Source organism: Quercus robur, chromosome 12 (assembly GCF_932294415.1).
Source record: "Quercus robur chromosome 12, dhQueRobu3.1, whole genome shotgun sequence".
NCBI classification, from domain to species: domain Eukaryota; kingdom Viridiplantae; phylum Streptophyta; class Magnoliopsida; order Fagales; family Fagaceae; genus Quercus; species Quercus robur.
In genome coordinates, this window is record NC_065545.1 from 12,021,992 (window position 1) to 12,041,855 (window position 19,864).

Below are 19,864 nucleotides of genomic sequence, written 5' to 3' on the forward strand. Positions count from 1 at the left end.
CTAAGAAACGGCAACAACATCAACAATAGCAGGGCAACGCCTGGTACAAAAGTGGCCATAGAGGTCCAAAAGAAAACAATACAACAAAGAGGGGGGAGGGGAGTTGTAAAACAAAATATCAGCATCTTGTTGAGTGCCTAATCTAGCTAGACCATCAGCACATTGATTGGCCTCCCGATAGCAGTGAGTCACTTTGGCTTGAGGAAGAAGAGAAATCAGGCGCTTGCAATTGTTCACAACAGCAAAATTAGCAACATTAGAGTTTGCAGAACAGTTCATTGGATCAGCAACTACTCTAGCATCAAGCTCTACTTCTAAAGCATTAATACCCAAGTTTAGACACATAAGTAAGCCATCCCTAAGAGCCCAAATTTCAGCCATAAAGCTAGTCGTTGTTCCTATATTTCTGGAGAAAGCTTGAACCCAATTTCCTGAGGCATCCCGTAAGATTCCTCCTCCCCCTGCAGCACTTGAATTGCCTAGGGAGGAACCATCAGTGTTAAGCTTGAACCACCCTTGACATGGTCTTTCCCACCGAATCCTTCACTCAACCTTAACTTTATACCCAGCATAGTTTTGAGCACAAAACACAAACTCTGAGGCTCTTTGGATGACCTCTCTGTGTATAGTTTGGCAAAGGGGTTGGTTCTTGAAAAATACTCTGTTTCTGTGCTGCCAAATGGTCCAAATTCCAAATGCAAAGAGTGTACTCCAGGGAAGGGAGTTAGCTTGGTGTCTCCTTTGAGATTTGCAATTATCTTCTAGCCACCTTCGAAGATCCATGGAGAAAAAATCTGAGTTGAGATTCCCATCACTAATGGACTGCCAACAATTAGAAGCTAAGTAGCAATCTCTTAACATATGGATGGTGGACTCCGGAGCTTGTAAGCATAAAGGGCAGGATGTCTCAATTTGCATCCCTCTAGAAGCGAGGCGCTCTCGAGTTGCTAAACTCTCACGGAAGCACATCCAAATGAAGGATTGGACCCTAGGAAGAGTATTGATTTTCCATATCCATTTTCCATTAAAGGTACTCACATAGTTATCAAGCTGGTTCGCTAGTAGGTAGGCACTATTGAGATTGAAATTGCCATTGGATGAGGCAGCCTAGATAAGGCGGTCCTCCTCGTTAGCAACCCAGGATCTAGGCATTGCTTGGATTTCCTTTTGGATGGCAGTGGGAAGAACCATAGAAATTTTTCTCCACTCCCACCCGTTAGCCAAGGCAACGTCTCTAATATTCAGATCATTAACGGGCCATTCGTGATTCCTCTAAGGGGTCCTTTTGAAGTCCAGGAATCATACCAGAATTTGAGATTATTGTCATGCCCAAGACTCCACCGTGTACCCTTTGTGAAGATGTCCATGCCTACTTTCATTGCTTTCCAGGTCCTAGAACTAGGAAGAGCATTTACACTTCTAGAATTAATTCTTCTGGGCGACATGTATTTCTTCCTAAGGACTTGAGTCCACAGAACTGCCTTCTCTGCATTGAACCTCCAGTTAAGCTTGGCCAGGTAAGCTAAGTTTCTGCCCTTGGCTGTTTGAATGCCAAGACCACCTTCCTCAACGGGTCGAGTCACTTTCTTCCACCCCACCCAATGAATTTTCCTCTTTGAATCCGAAGATCCCTATAGGAAGTTCCTATTCATTCTATCCAAATTATCCAAGATTCTTGCCGAAAGGAGGTAAGATTGCATAATGTATGATGGAATAGCACTAGTGGCTGCCTGTATAAGTACTTTCCTCCCAGCCAAGGAAAGTAAGCTAGCTTTCCAACCTACAAGTCTTTGTTTAACTCGATCCAACACAAAATTCAAATCTTGGTTAGACGACCCAGCATGCCTAATAGGAAAGCCCAAATAAGAACCCAGATTAGGGGTAGAATGGAATCCAAGGATATCACATAATTCAGCTCTTCTATCTCTATCAACATTCGGAGAGAAATAAACTTTGGATTTTAGGGGATTGATATTTTGGCCCGACCTCTTGCAGAATTCCTCAATGACTTCTTTCACACAGCGGCAATTAGAAGGGTTTGCCTTAGCAAACAGCAGGAGATCATCTGCAAAAAATAAATGGGAGAAGGCAGGCCCACCAGCAGAGGCTTTAATCGGTTTCCAAGTGCCCTTAGTGCATTTATGCTCGATGATTCTGCCTAAAACTTCCATGCAAAGAATAAAAAGGTAAGGGGAAAGGGGGTCCCCTTGTTGGATACCTCTTGATGGAAGGAAAGGATCAAGGATGCCTCCATTAAAGAGAATAGATGTAGAAGTTGATGACACACAACTCATGATGATTTGGATAAGATCCGGAAGAAAATTTGCTGCATGCAAGACTTCCCTTATGAATGACCACTCTAACCTATCATAAGCTTTTTCTAGGTCGATCTTGATGACCATATAACCAATGTTTCCTTTCTTCCTACTGGCTATATGAATGATCTCTTGAGCAATTATGGCGTTCTCCACCCCTTTCCTTCCAGGAACAAAGGTAGCCTAATAAGGAGAAACTAACTTATCCAGATGAGGTCTGATTCTAGCAATTATTATTTTAGTTATGATCTTATGGACCGAGTTGCAAAGACTAATAGGTTGGAAATTCCCAATAGTCTCAGGCCCCTTAATTTTTGGGATTAGGGTAATAAGATTTTTGTTGAGATCTGCCGGGATTTGCTTAACTTGGAATACTCTTTTAATCTCATCAACCATTGAATTCCCAACCACTAGCCAGAATCTTTGGAAGAAAGTAGCGTGGAGACCATCAAGATTGGGGGATTTAAAAGGTTTCAGGGACCAGAGAGCCTGCTTGATTTCATCATCCTGAACCGGAAGGTTAAGGATCTGAGCTTCCTCGTCAGACAATAAGGGAAGAGCTAGATCACTCACCGGAATAAGTTTGGGAGATGAGGTAAATTCTGAGGTGTAAAGCTTACAAAAGCTACTACGAACAAAGTCCTTAACAGCAGCCAAGTCGTTAATCCATTCTCCTTGACCATTTTTTAAGTTGAGAATCTTGTTGCGCTTCCTTCTAATAAGAGTAGTCATATGATGGAAGGTTGTATTGCGATCGCCTTGAATCAACCAATTTAACCTCGATTTCAGAGACCATAACTCCTCCTCTTGATTAAGAACCAAAGCTAGTTCAGATTGGAGATCCTTTTCCAAGGCAATAAGAGAAGCAGAAGGTTTGTCTGCCATGGCTTTTTGAATACCATTCAATCTAGCCATGATTCTTTTCTTCTTGGCAAAAATGTTTCCAAAATGCACTCGATTCCAGTAAGAAGCATCTCTTAGGAGGGAAAAATTTATTACTGACATACGTATATGTTTGTGATTATATATATATATATATATATATATATATTTATATTTATATAAAAGATTAGGACAATAACATGCCACTGATTATGTTAATATTTTTAAATTTAAAAAACTTATAAAAAGATAGCATGCATTATATTGATCCCCCGTTTGGCAAAAATTATTTTTGCTAACTTATTTTACTATTCAATTTATTTTTGCTACTATTTAGGGGTGTTATTGTACTTTTTGCTACTATTTATGAGCCCCACTGTATTATTTCAGCTACTCAATCAATAGTTCGAAGCTACTCCTGCGATAAGAAAAATTATAAGTATAATAATCTCTTTTTAAGAGAATGAAAATTTTGAATGGTATATTTGAAACTCAAATAGTTTAGTTGTACAGGAAAAACAAATTAGGAAAATATAACGCACGATAACATAATTTATCAAAATATGGACTGCCTAAAAAATGAATAATATCAATCAAATAAATCCAAATAATAAAATGATGATATATTTTTGAGATAAATAAATGAAAAATAATTTTAGAATTTTTTTTTAAGTTTTTGGGAGAACAAATTATTTTCCACAAAATTTAGAGAACAAAAATACTATAATTTCAAATTTTTTTTTTTTTTTTTTTTTAGTTTCAGCAAAACAAGCGGATCCCAAATGGACTCTGAGTTTATTTGTTGGGATTTTTTAATATATTAATAAGCTATTTTATACTTTTTTTTTTCTGTGTTTAATTCTCATCTAATTAGTTTAGGAATTAGATAAATCTTAGTTACAACTTACGACTTATGTTGATTTTGTTAAACACATAAAAAATGATTAAATTATATAATTAAATCCATAAAGTAAACATTTCGGCATATAAAACTCTAGAGTTTAACTTGGAAATAATATTATATGGATACTAGTCACAGACCCACGCGATGCGTGAGAATATATATTTTGTAATACGATACAATTTATAATTTATTCTCTAAAATTTATTGAAGATAATTTTCCCCTAAAAAATTGAACTATTTCTAAAATTATTTTCCAACTCTCTATCTCTACAAATATATCATTATATTATTTTGGGTTTTTTTTTTTTTTTTTTTTTAATTTTTTAATTTTTATTTTATTTTTAGATATGATATTTGTAACCCAATAATGGAGGGACATGCCAACACAACATTAGATTTCTATTTTTCTTCCCATGATGAGATTGTATTATATTTTAATTCTTCTAAATTTTGAGGTGCGACCTTCGTACCAGTTGCTAAATCCTTAATTCCTAATAGTGATGTCTAGTTAGTTGCCAATAAAAAGAATAAGACCACAAAAAAAAAGTAAAGTGAAGTTTTATAGGTTAGAATCATCATGTACAAAAACTTATTTACAATAAGGTAAATAAATAAAATACATATTAAAGAAACCTTATTTCAGCAAAATGATCAAATTTAATAGACCCTCACTTATATCAATTTCCTTCAAGGACCAAATTGTCAAATAGTAATGTGCCATTGATTCCACCCATGTCCACTACAGATATTTATCAATGTGTCCATATACAAATCACTCAATTGTCATTGTTTTGAATTCCCATAGAAAATCAAAATAGAGTGTATACGAATTGTAAGTAAGTGAGCCACTTGTATTGCCATAACATGGTCAAAGTTGGTGGCAAACTTGCTAACTTGGCCAATTGTTCTTACCTCGGAGAAGATGTCTATTAACATTCTAGGTTATGAATTTCAAATGGCTATAGGAAGTTATCAGATTGTATTAGTTGCTATGCCCCAAAAATAGCAATTGCTTCTACCATCATTGGAACACATCAGCTATATCATATTGTGTTTAATAAAGAAAGAAATAGTAAAATCCAAAAGAAAGAGTATTGTTAAGATTTATCTAAAACTCATGTACACAGTATTCTAGATATTCAAGAAGAGAAAATTTTAAAAAGAAAATCAAGTTGTTGAAAAAATAGCATAATTCAAAATCTAAAACTAAAAACCCAATTATTGTTCATTTACACAGTATTATAGATAGGTATTCAAAAATTAAGAACCAATTAATTTTTCTATCCATACAACAGTTAGCATAAAGCTAGGTACTAATGGAATTTAAAAATAACTCAATTCTTTGAATTTTCTCACTCCTAAAATTCCAAAAAATTTCTCATAAGCTAAATAATCCCCAAAGTAATTCGTCAACCAAACAGGCCAACTAAGGTCCTAAACACAAAAATTCTAGCCACAACACAACAATCTACTTAAGTTGATGCACTTTGAAGAATTAGAGTTTCCTTTAAAAGATTAAGATCAAAAAATTTAAACTGTTACATCCCAAGTTCCATACAAAAAAAAATTTAAGATTCAAACTCTACTCTCTTTTCTCTTCCATTTCCCCACAATTTCTGGGACACCAAATAGTCAAATTAAACAATAAACAACAAATTATTAGTATAAGGAAATGAAAATCTAATATAGCTGACGTGTATTGAACCATAAAAAGCAAATTATCAAGCACCACCTAAGAAAAGCAACAAATTTATTCCTCTTTCCTTCAAAAGGTTCTAAGAAAAAAATGGATACCAATTGATTAGTATGACCTTCAATAGATTAAAAAGCCTTCAGTGATTGTGAGTCTTGATCATTGACATCTGTCGAGAATTGACAAACGAAACAGAGATAGAAATGAAATTTAGTTCAGCATATAAGACGACGGGAAAAAGAGAATAATAGCAATTTCTCTTAGACGAAAATGAATAACACTCTTACTATAAAACAAAGACCAAAATAAAAACATCACATTGAAGTTAATTATCATACATTGTAGCAAACATATTGAGAGTAACATTCCTACGGTCTATAGAAGGGCAACCATAAAAAAATTTATAACAAACATGATCAAATGCCCAACTCAAATAAATTTAAAAAAAATAAAAATAAATATTTTAATAGTTTTAAGACCATGAAAACTCAATCTCGATCATAATGAAATCTCAAAATTGAACTACGTTTTTTTTTTCTTCCTATAATAAGATGGGAATTAAAAAAAAAAAAAGAATAAGAATAATACAAATAGCAAAACTCATTTTCAGTTTATACCCTTTGGACTTGGGCTACCAATGTTCACCTCTCATCTGCTTTAGTTTCGTTTGCAAGCTCTAGAGTCATTATCTGTCTCTTGCACTCATTTGATTGGGTTTTGGTAGACGAACTTGAGCCATGACCAAAAGAATGGAAAAAACACTCAAGAAACTATCACATTGAAGGCCATATCGATCAATTTGTAAATAGAGAACAATTGAAAACTTATAGAAAAAAAAATGAGAGGTGAGGAGGTTGCAATCTATCGGTGACTATAAGAATTCCATATAGTAGTGGCATCTTAGGAGTCTGGGTTAATGGAGAGACACACGATATATTTGGAGATAAAGTATCGGTGACTATAAGAATTCCATATAATAGCGGTATCTCAAGAGTCTGGGTTAATAGAGAGACACACGATAGATATGGAGATGAAGTAATACCTGAATTTAAAAAGAGACTCAATAAATGGCAATCGGTAAAACAAAAAATAAAAAAGAAAGAAAGAAAATGAATGATGACATGGCGCTGCTGTGGCTTAACTGGAGCGTAGCAACAATAAATACTACGCTTCAACTTTTAGATGGATATAGATTACTATTATTTGTATATTTTATTACAATACACTCATTTAAAAAAAAAAAAATATACACAAAGAATTTGATGTTTTAACACTTTTGAAAGATAATAATAATTTTTTTAAATAGTATTTAAACCTTAAAAAACATCAATAGTACAGAATTTTTTTTCTTTTTATTTTTTCAATAAAGTTTGATACATACATACATACATATATATATATATATATATAAATAAATGTAATAAATAAAAGTATATATAAAACTAGAGGGGAGAGGGGCTCTTTGGGTTGGGCCAGGGGGCAATTGCCACCCCTCTCTCGACCTCCCCTAGCTCTGCCCTTGCCCATCACTTAACTATTCTCTCTCTCTCATATGCCATCTAACCAGAACCCGAATATTTTTTCTTCCGACAATAAGTTATCAATGGCACATTCAATAAGTACTGGGGCCAACATTCTAGAGTCAATTGTAGTCGATATCGAAATCTTAGATTTTTTTTAGAAGACAACAAAAAATTGGCTCCAATGGCAGCATCAAAGTGAGCAAAGCTAGTGTAGGTGGAACTAGCTCTCGATGATGACACTGATGTAACTGATATATATATATATATATATATATATATAACAGGTTCAATTTGTAGGCTAATTAAGAGCTTAGGGTTCGAGAGATATGGCAAGAGAATAATAGACCTTGAAGATTAAACAATGGTGTGGTCTTATATGAGTAAGTCTAGCACAGTAACACCATATCAATTTTCACAACTTTGTCATGTGGCGACTCGTGAATGGTGGAATCATGAATCCACATGGACCCATTATTTTATTTCCACCACTTACAACTAGTCGAAGTTGTGGAAATTGGTGTGGTGCTAGACTTACTTGTCTTATATATGTAGAAAGTGACCAACAAGATGAGCATTTGTGCATACTAAGGTTAGTTTTATGGCCAACGAAGGATGGTTCAGTTGATAAAGCTTAGGCACTTCGTTTAATTCATTTAGGTTCGAGTCTCACTGCCAACAATCCTTTGTTGGTGGGTGTCCATAAAGGTTGGCCAGCGGGTTTTAACCTGATCGCCTTGTCTGGGGGCTAGCATAGCTTAGCTAACCCCCATTTTTTCTCTACCAAAAAAAAAAAAAAAAAGGTTAGTTTTATGAAAAGACACTTCATTATTGATATGTACGTGAGAGGCTGCAATTGAATGAGTAATATGTATTATGTGCCACTACATGTGTGACCTTGTAGGTATCTAACTGATTTAGGCACTAGTTTTCGGAGAATATATTCGGAAATTTGTGAACAACTTAAAGGGGGGGAATATATCAAAGGATGTCTTCTCAAGATTTTGAAAGTTTGCTTTTATATTTTTGAAAAAAATCATATTTTGGTACGATTTTTTTTTTCTTTAACTAAAATGATTTATAACTTTGGTACATGCATGTACCGAAGTTATATGGCTTTTGGAAGAACCCAATTTTTTTTTCTTTGACCTCATTAAAAACTTCAATTTTATTTTAGTTTATAATTTATTTGTTTATATACTGTTTTTAAAGTCCTTTTTATTATTATTATAATTTAATCAATTTTTCACAAATAAATAAATAAATTTAAATAAAAATTTACATATAGTATAATATAATAACCCACAAAGTGCTTAGTAATATGATTATTTCACAGATAGATGGTGACTATAAAAATGTTGTGAATATATAGCATTTTTCATAATTTAAACATGATGACAGAATTATGTGCCGTCTCATTTGGGATTTCTTAACGAATTAACCCATTATTTGGTCTGTTCTGTTTAGAAGTTCACGCTTTTTCTCCTGGCCATAGATTCCATCCTAACGGGGAAACTTGATCGTGTTCAACTTCAAGCTAAAACTTCCCTTTTTCAAAGACATTTCTTTAGCATGGTCCAATGGGATAAAAAAGAGCTTAGGTAAAAAAGGGGATAGAGAGGAGAAAAAAAGTTACAATGATTATAGGTCAATTATTGCATATTGTATAATATGCATGGTTCGGAAATTTGGTTATTATTAGTAAAACAATTTAAAAAAAAAAATGTTTGCTTGATAAGTGGTAGAATTATATTCCTTATCTAGCCACTTTGTAAGTTTCTTATAATTTATTTTTTATATAGAAAATTTAATAATAACTTTTAAAATTTTCCACTTAGATGATATCTTTGATTTAGGAAATCTTCCCCTTTTAAAAAATAAAAATATAGGAAGTCAATTACAAATTTGACTCGTGATGCCATAAAATGATAAAGATGATACACATTATAAGATCACAGTATAACTTTGTGAGATTTTTTTTTAATAAAATTTTGTGATGAACTGGTGATAATTATAGCATTTGATACTGCTTCTCATTTAATAAAGGTATGGTCTTCGATATAGCATAATGAGCAGGATTATTGGATTAGGATCCTCTATAGTTTATACGAAAACTCTACCATGTAGTTCTTAGAATTTTATCTATCAATTTTGGAATTGATGAATTGGATTTTGTTATATAATCAATAATTTAATAAAGACCCAAATAGTTATTGTCGTTGGGAAAAAAAAGTTGATAACTTGATAAAGTCAAGTCCACTGCTCGTTTTAATTAATGAGAAAATAAGAAAATCATAAACTGAAAAATGCCTCATTTGATTGATATAACTTGAATTTTCAGTTGATAGAATGAAAAGAGGGGGGAGGGGGGAGTTAGACTAAAGTACACTTTTGCCTGTTAAAGTTTGAGATTGTTTTTATTTTGGTTATTTTCAAAATTTTTATCTTGTCCTTTCATTTTTGAATCCATTTATATATTAGCTTTGTCTATTTTCATTTGTAATTTGATGACACTGAGCATTATATAGGATAATGTGTCTTAATGGACAATACTTATTTGGCACTTAATGACTATATCGCTAACAAGTGAGTTCTTTTAGTACCACAAACAATATCACAACTATCTTATGTGGTAGATTGTGATTAATTGTCTTTCACTTTTACATGAACTTAGAGCCTTTTCTCCACCAATTACAGTTAGTCATATAAGAAAGTTGTGACATTGTTTAAGGTCCTAGAATTTTTACTAACAAATATTGATTTATATGGGTGACATGTCTCAATGAACGATACTTAATAGTCACTCAACGATAAGATTACTAACAGAAATAAATTTATAGAAGTAACGTGCCTTAACAAATGACATTTTCTCGATCACTAACAGAAAAGAAAAAAAGAATCCATATAAATATAGAATCAAAATAAATAGACAAAATGAAAACTTCAAGTATTGGTTTGTCTACAAGTAATCACTACAAAAAAAAGGTTCTATAGCCGCGTTTTAAAAAACGCGGCTATAGGTCAGAAAAACGTGGCTATAAGACGATTTAGCCTATAGCCGCATTTTTTTAGGCCGCGTTTTCAAACATGGCCTAAACCCCGTGACTATAGGCCTGAGGGGTTTGTGGCCGCACTTTTTCAAATGCGGCTATAGGATTGGACCAATGGCCACGTTTAAAACTTGGCTATAGGACATGCTCTAGCTACGTTTTCTAAATCAAGGTTTTTAAACCCAGACTGGACTGGGCGGTCCAACCAGGAAAACCGAGAACATGACTGAAATTCGGTTTTTTTAAGTATAGAGAACCGAATATAAATGAGTTTTGAGAGAATCGGACGAACCGAGGTTCAACCAGAAAAACTGGACGAATCGTAGGCTGGTTCAACCGGTCATGGAATAGGGAAAAATTAAAGAAAAATGCGGCTGCTAGGATCCGAACCTAAGCTTTCACACCTTGTAAGCAAGACTGATGCCATGACCAATGGACCAAGTGCCAAGGAAGTTGATACCGTACTGTACCGAAGTATACCGGTCATTTCGACCGGAAAAGAGAAATTCGGCTGGTACAAAAACTAAAAGGAAAAATAGAAGAAATGCATGATTTGAACAAACCCCAGTGCAGCAAGTTGCCACCACATTGACATCGCCGATTCGATTTTTTTTTTTTTTTTTTTTTTTTTTGTCGTCTATTGTCCTCCTCCACTGCTATGATTTCTTCTCTTTTTTGTTGAATAATGAACATTGCTATGTGGTTTCTCTTTCTTTGTTTGTATCTTATTTGAATTCTTTGTTTGTATCTTATTTGAAATTTCCTAAGCCCTTTTACACGTGACTAGCCTTGGAAATGTTGAAAACTAATATTTTTTTAATAAAAATGGGCTGAATGGTTCAACCTTTACTTCTTTTTCAGTTTTGAGCCCCACGTTATGTGATGCATTAATTGCATCACATCAATGGAACCTTTTAGTTTTTTTTTTTTTTTTGAGTAGTAACTTTTTAGTTTTCAATATAAAGAAATGTACAATAATAACTTATTATATTAATATATTCTTAAAAAAATGTTTATTATCAATGTTATTATTATTGGGAGTGATATTTTAAGTTTGAGATTTGACATAATTAGTGAAATGTGAGTAAATTTTGCTAATATTTACAAATTTAATATATTTATTTATATTTAAATAATTATTAAATTAATTATGACGTCATTACGGTTCGACTTCGGTTTAACCTTAAAAACCTCGAACCTCTCCCTTTTACAATTTAATGAACGGTTCGGGTTTCAAAATCTTGTTCTAAATGTGGCTATAGGGGTCATCTATAGCCACGTTTAAAAACGTGACTATAGGTCACTTGTTGACAGTTCAAAGACATAATTTAGCTACGTTTGAAACGCGGTTATAGGTGACAACTATAGCCGTGCTTTTTAAATGTGGCTATATTTGTCACCCATAGCCACGTTTTTAAACGCGGCCATAAAACCGCGTTTTAAACAGGTGGCTTCAAACCAAATTTAAAGTCGCGTCTATAAAATGCTACTTTAAGCAAGCTAGAGCTGCATTTTATAAACGCGGCCATAGTTAAGAAAAAAAAATTGTTTGCCAAAAAAAAAAAAGAAATACGAAGGTCCTATAACCGCGTGTTTTAAACGATGCAGCTACAGCTCTAGAAAATGCGGCTTTAAATGTGTTCTAAGGCCTCACGTTTAAAAGACTGCTTTAGACCCGCGTGTTTTGTAGTGAATGCACTTTGCTCGATAACCACAAAGCAAGGCAGTTAGATACCCTCTCACAAATAACGCTCGTGGTGCCGACGCGTATGACAAAAAAGGGGAAATAGTGCTAGTTAAGGTTTTCAAAGTCTTTAACAAATTCTTTCATTGTTGAGAAGAAAATTTGACAGGCTACAACGTAGACAGGGGAAACAAAAGTCTAGGCTTTTTTTGATTGGAAAAATGATATGAAAGGTGGATTGTCTTCTAAGTACTTATGAAAAAATGAAAAAGATCAGAACATTAGATGATCTAAAAAGGCATGGAGAACTTTAAAAAAAAAATATATATATATATATATATAGATTTATATATAACATGTTTTATTTCCAAATATTTACCATAATTTAAAGCAAAATATAAGAAGTATTTATTCCCTAATTTTTATTTAAAATCTAACACATTTGAGAGAGAGAGAGAGAGAGAGAGATATTAAATTCAAATATACAAATTATAGAAAAATCTTAATTGATTAAGGAAAAAAAGTCAAGATTACCAAAAAAAAAAATGTTGATGTTTGACATAAAAGTAAAATATGGAATTATAAAATATAGCTAATAGAATAATATATATATATATATATATATATATAAAGGAGTATTAAAGTTTTGTCAAATTGAAGTATTTTAAAAATTCCTAGACACTAGTGGATCTTTCATGGAGTATTAAAGTTTTGTCAAATTGAAGTATTTTTAAAATTCCTAGACACTAGTGGATCTTTCATGTGTGTTCCAATACATATATATATATATATATATATATATATATATAAAGGAGTATTAAAGTTTTGTCAAATTGAAGTATTTTTAAAATTCCTAGACACTAGAGGATCTTTCATGTGTGTTCCAATACATCTTTGATGGAAAACATGTTCTGCCACAACACTCATAATGGTTTAGTCTGTTTAGAGTACTAGTTATGAGAAGTGGAGGTAACGAAGTGGACATGGAAAGAGAAGGGAGGGGTGGTTTTGTTAGGGCTTTAGGTGTGATGATTATTTTGGTGGTGAATTTAGAACATAATATTTTAGGAAGTGCTTCAAGGATATTTTATAGATATCCTATTTTGTTTTCATCCACTGACTCCTTCCCTTAAAAAAAAAAAGGATGGTATAGGGCTTAAATTGAAAACCATGATGCATATACACTGAACCTGGCTTGAAGCATAATCCAGATTTCATATGTGGGTCATAGTTTTAGATATGTTAAAATATTTCACTTACCAAAAGAATTTTATGAAATTTTTTTCTTATATTGTTCAATGTTCTTGGACAGAATTTCCCCTGTTTCTTTGATTTGTTTATTTTATTTTTTTATTTTTACTTCTAATGCGTTAAAAGTGGTCCATGGCCTGGCAAAATCAAGATAGCTATGGAGTTCTATAAATGGAAGATTAGCCAATCGAATATCACAAAACGAACAATATCATGCATATGGCCAATTCATCTTTGATTCTGGAGCATTGGGTTCTCAATTTGTTTTTCCCTTTATTGATATGTAACATCTCCCTTTCCTAGTGGAAGCAAGGTTTTCAGACCCAGACCGTTCATTGAACCGTTAAAGGGAGAGGTTCAAGGTTTTTGAGGTCGAACCGAGGTCGAACTGTGATGACGTCATAATTAATTAAAGCCTAAATATAAATATTAAATTTATAAAACTAGCAAAATTGACAATATATCTATATATGTGAGGGAAATTTAATGATTTTCAACCATATATTTAATAATTAAATAAGAAAGTTAATAAAATAAAATAATAACCATGAAAATATTAAAATTTATGATTAATTTTTGAAGTAAAGTTGAATATCTTTGAAAGATTTTAATTATAATTTTTTTTATTCCTTGTAAGAGATGGATAATTTAATTAAGTAGAATAAAATTATAAAAAAAAAAAATTGCTAAGGGGTTGGACCGCACGGTTCTCACCGGTTCGTATGGTCCAACCCTGGTTTTAGCGGTTCACGGAATTAACAAAAAATCCGGTTCTTTATGCTTAAAATACCGGTTTTCATCCAGGTTCCCGGTTTTCACGGTCTGACCTCCCGGTCCGGTCCGGTTCTGAAAACTATGAGTGGAAGCAGCGAGATTATTTAAAATTAATAAAGTAAAAAATAAAATCTTGATCATGATGGAAGAATTTAATGAGAAGGATTTAGATTTCAATTTTTAGTTTAGATGGCTTAAATATGTATGAAACATTAATTTTTATATGAGTGATGAGGATGAAGTTATATGTAATGTAACTCTTTTATTAATGTTATACAAATTTATGACTTCTTAGTAGATTAATATTTTAATAATTGCACCGTTGAATTATAAGTTTTCATTATTATGAACAAAACATGCTAAATGTTATGCTAATTGAATGCTATTCATTATTTGATCTATAAACCCATGTTCTATGTATAATTTTAACATTTTTTTTTTAAAAAACCTGAAATTTAAATATGGGCGAAAACACTATTTTGGTCTCTACATTTTGGAGTCAATTTTGGTAGTAGTCAATTTGGTCTCTATTATTTTCATCTTGCATTCAATTTGGTCGTTACCGTTAAGTCATTAATGGAAAATGCTTATGTGGCAAACAATGTGTTTTGTTGCCATACTTGAAGCTGACATGGCAACTAAAATAATAATAATTTTTTTTATTGACATTAGAAAAATGCCACCTCAAATTTATCAGTGTTAGAGAAATAAATAAAAAAAACTATTAAAAACCAGAAAATTACATGAATTCAGATTTGAGAAGTGGCAACGCAGATTGAACATGAACTCAAAGAACATAAGCCCAGAAAAATATATAATTAAATTTATTTTCAAATGGGAAGAACACAAACCCAGTACATACACATTTGAACAAAAAATTCTTTACATGTTCAATCCAAAATTTTTACTTATAACAAAAGTTAAAAAACAAGTCAAATCAAACTAAGTACATTCACGAAACAAAATAACTATGAACCTCACAAGTTACATCCAACCTCTGAAGCTCCAATATCATACACAGATACAAAGGGATAATATCAAATAATTAAAATCAAAGAAAAACAAGCACAAAATGGTTCCTCTCCCTCTCTCTATGAATAAGACCCATCTCTACCCCACCTCTATGTTTCTCTCTTCCTCTCCCTCTCTTTGTCTCTACCCTATACCTCCGTCACACTTAGACTTCCATCACAATCCATAGTCGCTGTCCAGACCCAGATTTGCTCATCTCTCAATCTCCCTTCTTCTCTCCCACTTCCGCTTCGTGTGTGTTTGTGCTATGGCCATGGCTCAGGTTCATCACAATGAGTTTAATGGTGGTGGTGGTGGTCCTGGTGGAGAATATGAAGTCGGGCAAGAGCACACCAAATAATGTAAAAAAGCTGATTTTTTTTTTTTTTTTGGGTGGGTTAGTTGAAAAGAAGTTAGAGATTTAGAGGTTGATGTGTGAAGGAGAGGATTTGAAGAAAATTTAGTGATTTCTTGAAGGAATTTCAATTCGATCTATGTTTTCCAACTTCCCAAATCTGAATTCATGTCTTTTTTTTTTTTTTTCTTAATAGTTTTTTTTTTTTCTGATACTGAGGTGTAATGACAATAAAAAAAATTTATTATTATTTTAGTTGCCATATCAACATTGAGTGTGCCAACAAAGCACATTGTTCGCCACGTAGACATTTTCCGTTAGTAACTTAATGACAAGACAAAATTGATTGTAAGTTGAAAATAACAGAGATCAAATTGATTGTTACTAAAATATATGAACTAAATTGATTGTAGCTTCAAAATGTAGAGACCAAAATGATGTTTTCGCCTTAAATATTTTATAGATAAGACAATTATTGATCTCTTAAAATTTGGTAAGCACAAAGGATATAAGAAAAAAAAAATGTAAACTAATGTTAAATTAATCAAATACTTATCCAACAAAAAATTATTAAATTGTCTAACTTGGTAAAAAATTACACCAAGTGTAATATGAATCCAACTTATTATTTTATTGATGACATTTATAAATGAATTAATATATTCAAAATCCCACCATTGCATTAAATATTCTCATTATTTTTAACATGCATGTTAAATTTTGGGTTAATTTGATGTTATTTACTATTTGATGAATCAATTGTTATTTTTTATATAATTTAAAAATAAAATATCAAATTTTAAACATTCTAATATTTTATAGATGAAATAGTTATCAATATTTGATAATCTTAATAATTTGTAAGCATAGAAAGTATTAAAAGGAAATTTAATCCAAAGATGGATTTGTCAAAAAATAAAAATAAAACTCATATAATAGAAAATTATTGAGTGACGTAACATTAATTGACTAAGACTACATCATGTCTAACTTGAACTCACCTACTTTATTAATATGTCAATTTGAAATGATTAGGATTTAGGTAAATCATGTCCTTTTATTTTATTTATTTATATGATAAGATATTAATTTATAGTCTCCACTCTATAATAATTATTTTTATTATCATTTCAAGATACCAATTAATTTTTAGTTTATGATAGATTCAAACTTAAGTCCCTTCTTTAACGTAAAGAAACTTTACACGAGTTGAGCTAACTAGAATTCATGGGTGCATCATATTATTTCAAATCTATAATATAACAAATTTTTTTGTGGGAGTAAAATCATTAAGACATAAATCATCATGTATTGTTAAATCCCCATTAAACAATTTACGCTAGTAATTATTCTTAATTTAAATTTGAGGAATTTATTTATTTTATAAGTATATTTGATTCTAAGGTGAAGGAGAATAAGAGTTTCTAACTAGTCACTTTAGCTTTATAAGGAATGAACTCCAAGTCTCCAAGTCAATTATGTTGCATCTCTTTATTTCAAATCCAAATGGAAATGTAAGCAAGAAGTTAATTAATATACTGGTCCTTATGCGCCAAACAAGAATCTAACTTGCAAGCATCGCACGAGACAAGGACAATAGTGAACAACACGAAAGAAAAGCAATTAATAGTGAAGCAACAACAATTACAAAAGTGTGGCTACTATTTTTATTTATATCATCATTGCGAGCCAATATTTACATAATTACATTGTAGGCATGGAAGAAACAAGCAACAAATTAAGGAACTCAGTCACTCACCATATTGAAGTGAAGTGAGTAGCCCTCTAATCAACTATAGAGTTGTAGTCCCCCATCAAAAGACAAAAAAAAGGTGGAAGACACAATAATAATGGTTCAAATTCCAAACCGTAGGCAAACTCTAGAAAATACCCTCAAAAACAAAATACAACCATATACTTTTACGCGGTTACACTAAGAAAAAGTGATCATATACTAAAAATTAAATGGAAACTTGGCACTATGGGGCATGCATCCATATCGTATAACTAGGTTGATCCTTGCTAAAATTTCTTAACCTTAGAAGCAAATGAGCAACAATCGCACACACAAAACCAAGTGCAGCACTTGAACCCACTAGTGAAACTGCTGTGCAAGTAAGCATCACAAACGATTCCTCTTTGGTATTCATGTCCCTTGAAGCCATAGCTAGCTCAATCCCAGCAAACAAGAGCAAAACCCCAAGTACCCCAACAGGAAATTGGTCCAAAATCTTCACCAAAGAAGTACCTAATACCAAACCTAATATCAATTTAGCTGTACCAAGAATTGCAACACACCCACCACTTCTGCCTCCAAACTTGTACTGTCCAGCTAACCCACCAGCACCATGGCAACTTGGCATAGCTCCAAACCAACACCCTATCACATTCATTAACCCCACAGTGACTGAAAGCGATGTGGCTGAAAAATCTCTTCCTGGAAAAAGATCAGAGGACAATTTGCACACAGCAACCACAGAATTCAATATTGATAAGGGAAGTTGAGGAATTGCTCCCTTAATAAAACCTTCCTTCCACGCATGCTTTGATATTTTCACTACTTCTATAGATGACGGTCCAAATTTGATGTCGTTCACAACTTTTGGATTTCTTATAAAAGCCAAAACCACACCCAACAAAAATATAAAAAAAGCTGAAGGAAGTGAGAAAATAAAATTCCTCAAATTTCTTCTTTTTCTTGTATTAGGACTTTCTTCTTCATCATGACCGTTGGTGGTTTCTCTTTCATCTGTGTGTTCCATTTCCTCGCCTGCACCATTGACAATAACAATAAAGCAAGCACAAACAATAGCTAAAACCAAGCCATCCAATCCAAGCCAAGGCCTATCCGCCATAGACTTAGAATTAGAAAAATTCTGAACTTTTCTAACGTATTTAACAGCTGTGAGTGCAAATGACAAGCCTTGTGCTAGCTGAATTCCTCTAACAATAGAAAGAGGAATTAGCTTATACACTAGTTGCATCAAACCTGTGACACCCAATACAAACAATACTCCACCGGTTATAATCCCGGCAGCCATGATCTCCGGGACGCCAAAACCGGTACCGGATATGGCCACTGCAGCTATGGCTTTCATGGGCTGGACTGGCATAGGAACACCATAGATGGCACCAGTGATAATGTTGTAGACCCCAGTGAATATTAATGTTGTCCCTAAGTTAAGGTCATCTGCTAGTGTCAAGGCCAGCACTATTGGTATGTATGTGCCTAAGTCCCCCATTGCTCCATTCAATTCAGCCCATTTGGACCGAAAACCCAAGTTGGCTTTCATTTTGTAAGCAAAGTTAGCAGCACAACCGAACAAGGGTGAGTGGTGAGTGGTTTCAGTAGGTGGGGTTTGGAGGGCATGGTTATGGGGTTGTGGGATTTGGGGGTCTTGGGACTCCATGGAAGTGTCAAACTAGTATAACTGAGAATGTATGTGAACGCAAATTAATAGCAAGGAAGTATGGAAAATGTGAATGGAATGTTGGCATGTTTATACTAAATTATTGGGGATAATAAGTGAGGTTAGAGTGTCTTTTGATTGATTAAGATGCCGTTAGTAAAATGACAATACGTGCCGCTATCGTTGGCCCAAGTTATCTATGTCAGTTTGACGTAGTCACAGAGGTAATTACGATTTTAATAAGTCTAGTTGCTTACTAAATTTCATAAATTTATGCTTAGGTTTGGAAAAAACTGCTTAGACCGCAGGGTAAATGTCGCTAGACTATTGGACAACTGATTTTGACAAATGGGATTATTTATCGAGTCTAAAAGGACTCTTCATTAAAATGATATTTTTAATGAAGAGTCCTTTTATCATACCTAGCATTATACCTTTACAATGCACGGTTTAGGGTCTATTTGAGATCCGCTTATTTTGTAGAAATTGAAAATTTTTTGCTGAAAATAGTGTAGATAAAGGTAAAAATTAGTTGAAATAGTACAATAGAGCTAATAAATAGTGCCAAATAGTATAGTGGGGCCATGAATAATAATAAAAATAAACTGAATAGTAAAATAAGCTGGCTTTTTAATTTTTGCTAAACACACGCTTAATCAAAATTCATATGTAAATAATTTTTTTTTATCAATTTACTTAAAATAAATAAATATTTTACTTTTAGGTTACATAATGAATGCATGTTGTGTGAGACTAAGGTATCATAAAATGCATATATATATATATATATATATCTATACTATCTATAAGGATTTCCCTCCTTGAATTGGACATTTTTATGGTAAAAAAATAGGGTTATAAATGTCAAATAACAATTTTCATTTTCAATTAAAAAAGAGAACTACTAAAATTTAAGATTATTTTTTTCCTTCACGTTCATTTTTTTATTCCCTAAAATTTAGCATTTTTTTATTACTTTTTCATTTGAATAAAAGTAAAACACCCCCAAATTTTT

At 32.6% G+C, this 19,864-nt stretch overlaps 2 protein-coding genes across 2 annotated transcripts; both read right to left on the reverse strand.

Annotated features, from left to right (window-relative positions):
* Positions 1 to 3,230, reverse strand: LOC126708133 (uncharacterized). The gene is made up of 4 exons (XM_050407949.1): positions 2,691 to 3,230; positions 1,743 to 2,498; positions 1,306 to 1,631; positions 1 to 541 (listed from the first exon to the last, which is right to left on the reverse strand). Exons 1-4 carry the CDS (start codon positions 3,228 to 3,230, stop codon positions 1 to 3), a joined length of 2,163 nt encoding a protein of 720 aa, XP_050263906.1.
* A 13,853-nt stretch (positions 3,231 to 17,083) lies between these two features.
* LOC126709653 (molybdate transporter 1-like) lies at positions 17,084 to 18,924 on the reverse strand. Its single transcript, XM_050409963.1, has one exon. It carries the CDS (start codon positions 18,847 to 18,849, stop codon positions 17,419 to 17,421), a length of 1,431 nt encoding a protein of 476 aa, XP_050265920.1. The 5' UTR covers positions 18,850 to 18,924; the 3' UTR covers positions 17,084 to 17,418.
* Positions 18,925 to 19,864: the final 940 nt, after the last annotated feature.

Bases quoted from the DNA above. Each gene is read 5' to 3' on its own strand.
- LOC126709653 (XM_050409963.1), bottom strand. From the start codon at position 18,849: ATGGAGTCCCAAGACCCCCAAATCCCACAACCCCATAACCATGCCCTC.
- LOC126708133 (XM_050407949.1), bottom strand. From the start codon at position 3,230: ATGGCTAGATTGAATGGTATTCAAAAAGCCATGGCAGACAAACCTTCT. The intron at 2,499-2,690 runs GTATTCCAAGTT...TCTCCTTATTAG, and splicing joins TGGTTGATGAGATTAAAAGA to GCTACCTTTGTTCCTGGAAG. The intron at 542-1,305 runs GTATGATTCCTG...GGTTGAGTGAAG, and splicing joins GACAATAATCTCAAATTCTG to GATTCGGTGGGAAAGACCAT.